The sequence below is a fragment of the Peromyscus californicus genome, unplaced genomic scaffold, assembly GCF_007827085.1.
Source record: "Peromyscus californicus insignis strain IS unplaced genomic scaffold, ASM782708v3 Scaffold_12__1_contigs__length_115047231, whole genome shotgun sequence".
NCBI lineage: Eukaryota > Metazoa > Chordata > Mammalia > Rodentia > Cricetidae > Peromyscus > Peromyscus californicus.
This window is the reverse complement of record NW_026294413.1, coordinates 69,594,313-69,603,763: the sequence shown is the minus strand read 5'-3', so window position 1 is coordinate 69,603,763 and position 9,451 is coordinate 69,594,313. Positions and strand designations below refer to the sequence as shown.

At 52.4% G+C, this 9,451-nt stretch overlaps 1 protein-coding gene across 1 annotated transcript; it reads left to right on the top strand.

Moving 5' to 3' along the window:
• Positions 1–957: 957 nt before the first annotated feature.
• Positions 958–5,316, top strand: Rem2 (RRAD and GEM like GTPase 2). Its single transcript, XM_052734291.1, has 5 exons — positions 958–1,146; positions 2,270–2,614; positions 2,825–2,898; positions 3,800–4,007; positions 4,335–5,316. Exons 1-5 carry the CDS (start codon positions 1,044–1,046, stop codon positions 4,613–4,615), a joined length of 1,011 nt encoding a protein of 336 aa, XP_052590251.1. The 5' UTR covers positions 958–1,043; the 3' UTR covers positions 4,616–5,316.
• The last annotated feature ends 4,135 nt before the right edge of the window (positions 5,317–9,451 follow it).

The window sequence follows — 9,451 nt, the reverse complement described above, 5'->3', positions numbered from 1 at the left end:
TAAGAGAAGGCAAGCAGCTTTGTGTAGAAGGTGGGGGGCGGGGGTTGTCGTGGCATTGGGAAGATAAGGGTGGGAATCCTAGCGACACTTGCCTGAGTGCTTTGGGGACAGGCCACCCACCAACCACTCTAAACCTTTGTCGTGAAAAGGAAGAGAGTTAACGCTGCCCTGTCGAAGGGTACTTGGCAAAATAGGGCGAGGCAGAGAGGTGACTGAGTGCTTAAGGGTATGCAGAACCTGAATGGAAGGAAGCTGGGCAGACACGGAGTAGTCAAGGAGTTGCTTGTGCGGGCTTCCCATAGACGCTGTCCATCACCGCCAGCTCGGCTGCTGCTGGCTAGCGCTGGCTGCGTGGACCTAGCGGCGAGGGAGGCGAAGACAAAAATGAAGCTGCACAAAGAGCCTCCTCAGCGTTCTCATCTGCCTGCGGACTTTTGTAGCTCTTACTCCTGACGAGGCAGAGTGAAGGAGGCAGGCAGTAATAGGGTGGCCATCCCCCAGCTTCGCCATCTCTTGGCCCGTTTCGTTTTGTCAAGTTAGCCTGTAGTCAGTCTGCCGCCCTCTCTTTAGCCACTGAGCACCCACCCTAAGCCGGACAGCGAGATGGGGGCTGGAAACAACAAACAAGGCGTGTAGTCTTGGACCCTGGAGCAAAAGTCCTCTGGCTCCCAGGGTCCCTGCTTCCTGCCACTCTCAACTCCTTTATCCACAGCCCCCTTGCTCCACGCTGCCCTCTGAAACCCCTTCGGACCCTAGGACTGCTCCGTTCTGCCTTCACCAGGCTGTGCCCGTGCGGCACACACTCCCAGAGGGAAGTGACACAAAGAAAAAGGAGGGGGACAGAAGGAGGGAATCCCGCTTACATCACTGCTCATTAGCATATGTGACCTCATCAGGAGGCGGGGCAATTTCTCCAGGTGTCTGGGATGGGATGGGGGGGGAGCGGGGGGGGGGGGGCAGTATTTAAAGGGAAAAGCTGACAGTGCTGCTGAGTGAGGAACCCGTGCTGTGAGCCGCTGGGCTACACTCGCACATGCACGCCGATGCACACGGACCTTGACAGCAACATGGACACGGATACAGAGACCACGGCACTTTGTCCTTCCAGCAGCCGCCAGGCCTCCCCACCAGGGACACCCACACCAGGTGAGGGCTAAGCGGAGTAGGATGTGGCCGAAGCCATGGGTGGGGGAGCTGAAGCGTTGTGGGAAGGTCAGTGCCAGGGCTCACTGAGAAGGCAGGAGCAGACGCAGCCAAGGAGACCCCTGCACTTTGGAGGTCTGGACAGCCAAGGGGGAGGGGGCAAGCTGCCCAGGTGCCCCTCCCCCAACACGCTCCGGGCTTTGCTCGAGACACTGGGTCCTTGGCCCCTAGGTTAACCTCATCCCTGATAAGCAGAGCCGGCCAGGAGGGAAGGGGGAAGGAAAGCGGCAGCCCACAAACCCAGGAATCACCCGCTGAGGGGGCTTCCCTAAGGACCTGTTGTAAGGGTTTCTTCTAGCTCCATCTTTGGCTGCCTGCCAAATATTGATCCTGTGCTATTTATAGCCTCGCTCCATCCCCCTTTGTTGTGTCTGTTGTTGTTCCTCTAGTCACCCCAACCCTTGAATTGTCATCCTCCCCAATACACACTCTCTCCATCGCTACCTCCCCACGAACACAATATTCTCTCCCACTCACCGGGACAAGGCAAAAATCCAGGAGGGTTCTCTCTCACACACAAATATGCACTGGGGGGTGCTCACCTACCTACGGGGACACAGGAAACAGCACACTTCCCTTCTCCGGCTCCCAGCCCCCGGCCCCCAGCCCTAGGAACAAGGCTCCTGGAAAGTTTCTGATTCTGCCAACACCTGCCAGCAGCTCTCAGTTTGAGAACTGAGGTGCAGGAAGCAATAAGCCCGTTAGTGGAGAGACAGATGACTTCCCAACCCACCTGGTCCAGGGGCCTAGTCTAGGGGTGTGCCTGTGGCAGTGTAAGGTGTGAGTGGTGTGTAACCCTGTGCACAACACAAGTGCCTCCTCTACCTGGCATATGTTTTGAACAGGTTGTGGCCAGGACCTACAAGGAGGAAATCGTTATGCTAGCTCCTTGAGAGCTCATCATTTTGGGTTTCTGGGTAATTTTAGTACAAGAGGCTGGACTAATGACTCTCAGTTCCTTTTGGGATCATGGTCTTTATCTGCTCTGAAGAAGCAGCCTACATTAACCCCTCAGCAGGTATCTAGAGATACCTCACTCACAGCTTCCTTTTCTCTCCCTCTCTAGAAGCAGACACCACACTTCTGAAACAGAAGCCAGAGAAACTGTTGGCAGAGTTGGACCGGAGTGGGCCACCTCCTGTCCCTGGGGCCCCCAGACGAAGAGGAAGTATGCCTGTACCCTATAAACACCAGCTGCGGCGGGGCCAAGCTGTCGATGAACTTGACTGGCCACCTCAGGCCTCATCCTCTGGCTCCTCTGACTCTGTGGGCTCGGGGGATGCAGCCCCCACCCAAAAGGATGGTGTCTTCAAGGTCATGCTCGTGGGGGAGAGTGGCGTAGGCAAAAGCACCCTAGCCGGCACTTTTGGAGGTCTCCAGGGAGACAGTGCTCATGAGATGGAGAACTCAGGTATTTGGGGGGGCACCCTGTAGGGATGAAAGTGTTTCTGGTGTGAACAGACACTGGAGGACAGAAGCTAAGAGAAATTTCCCCAGTGTTTTCTGTGGCAGTCTCCCCAGAGGGGATTCCCTGCTGCTGGGAGCCAAGGTGTTCCTGGTTACCAAGTCTCACAAGTGCTGGGGAACCTCCTCATTGGCTTTATTCTCTCTTTCCCAACAGAGGATACTTATGAGAGGCGGATCATAGTGGACAAAGAAGAAGTGACTTTAATTGTTTATGACATCTGGGAGCAGGTGAGGACGGAGATGTGGCCGAGAGCCTGTGGGGCTGCAGGGACTTGGGAAAGGCAGTCTGGCTGAAGCTGCTCACATTGCCGGTCTTGGCTCCAACACGGGCTCGAACATGACTTTGCATTGTTGCATCTCCAGGAGCAAAGGCCCACCTTGGTGTGCCTATTGTGGCTCGTGGCTGGGATACCCACCGTTTTTCAGGACCTTCTGGCTCAGACAAAAGTTAGAATCTGAATTTGACACTCTTGAGCTTCGAGTCAGGGTAAACACACCTACGCTGACCCACTGGTAAACACTTCAGCCTGATAGTCTGATGTGACAGGAAAAAAAGGGCTCCACAGGATCAGTAAAGGGAGGAGAATTCCAGGCTTCTGAATACTTGAACACAATGTTACTATGTAGAAAGAAGAGACTAAGCTCTGTTACTTTTAAATTTTTTAGCTCTTTATTTTGGGGAACAGGGTCTCACAGTGTGGCCCACAGTGGCCTGGAACGCACAACTCCCTTCTTGCCCCGGCCTGCTGTTGGGGGATTACATGTTTGCAACATGCCAGGAACCCATCTCGGGCCTTTGTGCATACTACAAGCATTCTACCAATGCTACATCCCAAGCCTTTACGTCTTCCTCAACAACATTCTTTTCTAAGTCAGGAGCTTAAGCCTAAGAACATAGACGGTTAACCTATCCTGAGATCCTATTTCCCCAGCTCTCCCACGTGGGACTCACATCACTTTAACTTCTCCATCCTCCACAAGGCCCCTGGGTATCAGAATTCTGCCCTTAACTATCTCCCAGTCCTAAGCATGGGGCCTCTCTCACGTCCGGATTCCTCTTGGTTGAGATGCAGGTTCCAGTCTCTATGCCTCCAGCTCTAGCATGTTATGGCTCTCTGTTCATCTGCAGGGCGATGCAGGAGGATGGCTGCAGGACCACTGCCTTCAGACGGGTGATGCCTTCCTCATCGTCTTCTCGGTCACAGATCGACGAAGCTTCTCCAAAGTTCCTGAAACCCTTCTTCGGCTCCGGGCTGGAAGGCCCCACCATGACCTACCTGTCATCCTTGTTGGAAACAAGAGTGACCTGGCCCGCTCCAGGGAGGTATCACTAGAGGGTGTGTATCCTGAACCCATTCTGTATTCGAAATCTCAAGAGATGACTTTCCAGGTCATTCTTCTCCTGGAGGCCGCTTACCCCTACTGGTGCATTCTTACGTTTAGTCCCTGGGTCAGAGAGGAGCCCCACTACCCAGCTCCTGGGGTCCTTCAGTAGCCCTCACTGATCCCCCTAGGCACCTCGCCCTCCCTTTAGCACCTCCGTTATAGGATCCCAACCCAGTTCTGAGTTGGGATTCAGTGGTCCCACCCCCATCTCCCGCCCTAGCCACGGGCAGAGCCCTAGCCATCGGGCGGGCGCCTGAGCTGCTGCTTCCTTCCTGCAGAGGGTCGCCACCTGGCCGGGACGCTGAGCTGCAAGCACATCGAGACGTCGGCCGCCCTGCACCACAACACTCGGGAGCTCTTCGAGGGCGCCGTGCGCCAGATCAGGCTGCGGCGCCGGGGCCAGCGAGCCGAGCCTGGCAGCCCCGACGGCCCCGCGCCGCCTACGCGCCGCGAGAGCCTCACCAAGAAGGCTAAGCGCTTCCTCGCCAACCTGGTGCCGCGCAACGCCAAGTTCTTCAAGCAGCGCTCCAGGTCGTGTCACGACCTTTCCGTGCTCTGAGCCACGGTCGCCATGGCCACAGCAGTCGCCATGGTCACCGTGCCCTCTGCTCGCCCCCTCACCCTACTCCTGTCGGTCTAGGAAACCAAATATTCCCAGGATGCCCTGGTGTGAGCGGGAGGCGGGGCCGGGTGGCTGGTCTGTCCACCGCCTCCACGCCTGGTCTGAACTGCTGACCACCCACAGCGCCTCACGACCTGCGAGTCAGGGAAGAAATCCGTGCTGCAAGGTATTTTTTATTATTATTATTATTATTAACTCACAAGAAGCCACCTCTCCTGGCAAGAGACTCCAAAAACTAGAACTGGAAAAGTGCTTTGTAGCCTCCTGGATGGAGTTGACCTCCTTGGTACTCTGAACATGCCTTACCTTTAAGCAAGTTTTAAAGGTAAAAACCCAGAGATGACTCTTCCAGAGATAACTGAAAATGTTCTCTTATCCGCCACCCAGGACCACTTTGCCCTTAAGAAGTTCTTAAAGGAAAGGGCCTGGAAGTTGTTCTTGAGATTGGACTCTGATTTACCCTTCTGCTATGGCACGTCCCCTCCCTTTAAGGTTACTGAAGTTAAGGTGTAGGCAGACTCTTGCCTTTAGGTGCCCTAAAGTAGAGCTGAGTGCTGGCAACCCCTTTGGCCAGGGCCTGGGAGGTACCAGCAAGGAATCCCCCTTTCTCCTTTCCAATAAAATTTTTTTCTATTGCATTGTGTTCATCTTGGCTTTCTGTTCTGGAAGTTCCCAGAAAAGGAGACGTGAGGGGATGCTTCTGTTACAGGTAGGAAAAGTGGGAGGCCTGAGAAGCCAGGACTGGACATCTTTAGGAAAGGTCCGGAGGTGACTTGATCCTAGGGCAGGCCCTCCACAATGAGACAGCAGGTCTGGAGAGAAATGGTGATACCAGAGCCCCAGGCTCCAGCTCTGGGTCCTAACTCTTTATCCTACCCCACCTTATAGGGAGCACCTGGAGAGGCGACCTTTAGCTCCAGAGTCACCCAGTTTTGACGTGGGTTGGTTCAAGGTAGAGACTATGCCCCCTAGAGATGCCCATTAGCTGGGGCATGCTAGGGTGGGCTTGTGCCTTCCCTGGCAGGGCCCCACAGCTCCAGCTGTCACCTGCAAAGCCCGTGTGAGAACTGAAGCTGTCACTGCCTCCCCTGGGGACACCCACGCCTGCTGCTGCCTGAGCCATGAGTTTGAACAAAGAGAGCAGAGGCAGCAGCTCTCCTCACCTCTAGACATTTAGATCAGCTACCTGAATGCTGGCGAGCCAAGCCTCCAACCCACCACATGCAGCGTCCTAGAACCTGGTAGAGAGAGATGAGGTGCTTCCTAAGTCCTTGTAACTAGGGAGCAAGGCCCCAGCAGAGGATGAGATGAGAATACAAATGATGGAGTTATCCTTAGGACTAGATTGAACTGTGTTTGTTAATTCCTTAAAGACCTTAGAAGGTGTTGCTGTCGGTTTTACAGTAGAGGAAACTGTTTCAGCAGCTTGCCTGCAGTTACCCAGTAAACAGCGGGGCAGGGACTCTACCTGTTAGCTGCTTTGGTTCTAGCTTTAAATCTGCAGTTCAACACAAATGGGGGAGAAGTACAGCAGAGGAGATGCAGGGACACAATGGGCAGAGCCATGTGATGGCCGTGGTGAAAGTCAGGGGTATCACCTGGTCATGGCAATAGTACAGTAAGAAGGCCTGGAACTCTGGAGCCCATGAACAGAGGAAGTTCAGATTTTCAAATGCAGGAAAACACACAGGGCCAATAAGGGACCAGATGGTTGTGCATTTGGGTTGAAACCTCAGGGACATGAAGAGGAGGGTAAGAGATGAGCACGGAAAAGATTTGGAGCCCGACCACAAAGGACCTTAAATGTCAGCTAAGGAGTTTGTGCCTAACTGCAGGGAGTGAGTCACTGAAGGTCCCCGCATGTGCAGCATGTTAGCAATGGTCCTTTGAGATGAGGAGGCTGGTAGAGTTGTGCATGGGCTGGGACAGCAGTGAGTGGTAGGAGCTGTGGAACTGACTTCAGGGGCTAGAAACAGTGATACACATGGAGGTGACGCTGTGTGTCACAAGAAGCACAAGAAGCACGGGCTGGAAGGTCAGACATTATGGGACTTAGTCCAGCACTCAGGAGGCTGAACAGGAGGATCATGAGTTTAAACCCAGCCTGAGCTACACAGAGCTAGGGATGGCAGGAGTATCCCAATTCTCCTGTGTCTACCTCCGAGTATTTCGATTACAGATCTCAACTACAATGCCTGGCTTTATTGGGTACTATGGATTGAACCCAAGGCTTCATTCATGCTAGGAAAACATTCTCTCAACTGCATCTCCGGCCTTGGTTTATTTTATTTTATTTTTTTAATTTGAACTGGAGAGATGGCTCAGTAGTTAAGAGCACCAGCTGCTCTTCCAAAGGACCCAGGTTCAATTCCCAACACCCACATGACAGCTCAAAGCTGTCTGCAATTCCAGTTCCAGGGGATCTGACACCCTTGTCTGGTCTCTGGGGGGATCAGGCACGTAAGTGGTACACAGACAGACATGCAGGCAAAACACTCATACACATAAAATAATAAACTAATAAAATTTATTATTTCATTTATTTGTGTGCTGGGGTATAAGCAAGCCATGGTGTGCATGTGGAGACCAGAGAATAACTTGTAGGAGCTGGTTTTCTCCTTCCACTATAAGGGTCCTGGGGATTAAACATGGCCCGTTAGGCTGCAGCAAGGGCCTTTACCCACTGAGCCACCTCAGCAGACCCTAGTTTTGTTTGAGACAGGGTCTCCCACTGCACTCCAGGCTGCCCTGTACTTCCAGAAATCCTCTTGCCTCAGCCTCCTGAAACAACAAGTATAAACCACCACATCGAGTTTTGAACTTTTTGAAAAAATATTTTATTCTTACTTTCTGTGAATGTATGTCAGCGCATCGTTTGCATGCAATGCCTGTGGAGTCCACAAGAGGGCACTGGATGCCCTGGAACTGGAGTTCCAGACAGTTGTGAGCCACCATGTGGGTGCTAAGGATAGCACCCAGGTCCTCTGCAAGAGCAGCCAGTGCTCTTAACGGCTGAGCCATCTCACCAGCCCCCTGGCTTGGGATTTTCAACCATGGCATTTATTGCTTGCTCAAAACCAAATAAAGATAAAACCAGGCATGAAGTGCATGCCCGTAGTCCCTGGACTTGAAAGGTATCCCTGTCTCAACAAACAAATAAATAATAATAATAATTTAACATAAACTGTCAGGCTGGGTGTTGTGGGGCATGCATTTAATTCCAGCACTCAGGAGGCAGAGGCAGGTGAATCTTAGTTCAAGGCCAGTCTGGTCTACAGAGTGAGTTCCAGGACAGCCAGGGCTGTACAGAGAGACCTGGTCTAAAAAGACCAATATATATATATATATATATATGCAGTAAACTGTCAATGTTACAGAGAAAGGAGAACCAAGGAGAGTCCTGGGCACAGGCAGATGAGAAGGCAAAGAAGCTATTACCATAAATGTGGTAGAGGAGCTAGGATTGAGCATACAGGAAGACTGTCACTCGTCAGATGTCCAGAAGGGATAAGGAACAACAAAGGTCCAGTATTCATGAGATAGATGCTTCAAGCATGAATGTCACACATTGAAGGCGATGGCAGGACCTCCCCCAGGAGGAGAGCCACATAGCACAAGCCTCCCTCCCTCCAACTCAGCCAGTCCCATCAGCCAGCCCCATCTGTGTTCCCTCCAGACGCCTACGGGAAAGAGCTCAGAACAGACAGAAGCTAAAGCCAGGCTCCCACCAGACTTGGGAGAGGTAAGGTCTTCTCGGAGAGCCCAGCGGCTCCCCTCTGCCCAAGGCAAAGTAGAAGTATTGCCCTGGGCTGAGGTGAGCTGTCAGCAACTTGTCTTGGGGCCTAAGTTGCCTGTGGCTGAGTCAGATGCCCACAGAGCTCTTAACCACTGTAGTTACGTTTTAAAGTCCATGGTCCTTACCATCTGCTACCATTCCTGTAGCTCTGTCCACAAGGCTCCCTTACCATCTCCTGCCTTTCCTGTAGCTCTGTCCACAAGGCTCCTTTACCATCTCCTGCCATTCCTGTAGCTCTGTCCACAAGGCTCCTTTACCATCTTCTACCATTCCTGTAGCTCTGTCCACAGGCTTCCTCAGTGTCCAGACCCTGTATGCTTTCCCTTGACAAGCCAAAGAAAGAGGGCAATTCTTGTCAAGGAAGCTCTTTCCATTCAGGCTTCTGCTACAGTTGTGACTTGAGGCTCGGCTGTGTCTAACCCCATCTAGAGACTAGAATAGGGGCTCTCCTTTCTGAAAGGGTGCCAGCATTGTGGGGAGAAGTCCTCTGGGAATCCCGGGAAGCCTACACGTCTTCTTTGTTAATCTAGCAGTTTCAATCCACACCAATCTTGAGTCTATTTTTTCTGGGAATCTCATATTTCAACCATAAATGCTTGAAGACGTTTTGTTCCCCTCAAGTAGTAAGCATGTGCAATATGCCATGCACTGTTGCTGGGAAGACAGACATATGCATGGCACAATCTCAGAGCCTCAAGGAGCTTTCAGTTAAAGCTGGAAACGTGGGGAGTTGGTGACTGTGCTAACACAGGTCAAAACCAGCAGCCACTGGAGCACACTCTTTTTTTTTAAATATTTATATATGTTTTTATTTTATGTACATTGGCATTTTGCCTGCATGCACGAGGGTGTCAGATCCCCTAGAACTGGAGTTACAGACTTCTGTGAGCTGCCATGTGGTTGCTGGGAAGTGAACCAGGGCTCTCTGGAAGAGCAGCCAGTGCTCTTAACCTCTGAGTCATCTCTCCAGCCCCTAA

What these genes read in the sequence shown, in the direction of transcription:
- Rem2 (XM_052734291.1), top strand. Translation starts at nt 1,044, where the DNA reads ATGCACACGGACCTTGACAGCAACATGGACACGGATACAGAGACCACG. An exon ending in ACCAGGGACACCCACACCAG is followed by an intron (nt 1,147 to 2,269) that starts GTGAGGGCTAAG and finishes CTCCCTCTCTAG; the next exon opens with AAGCAGACACCACACTTCTG. An exon ending in TCATGAGATGGAGAACTCAG is followed by an intron (nt 2,615 to 2,824) that starts GTATTTGGGGGG and finishes CTTTCCCAACAG; the next exon opens with AGGATACTTATGAGAGGCGG.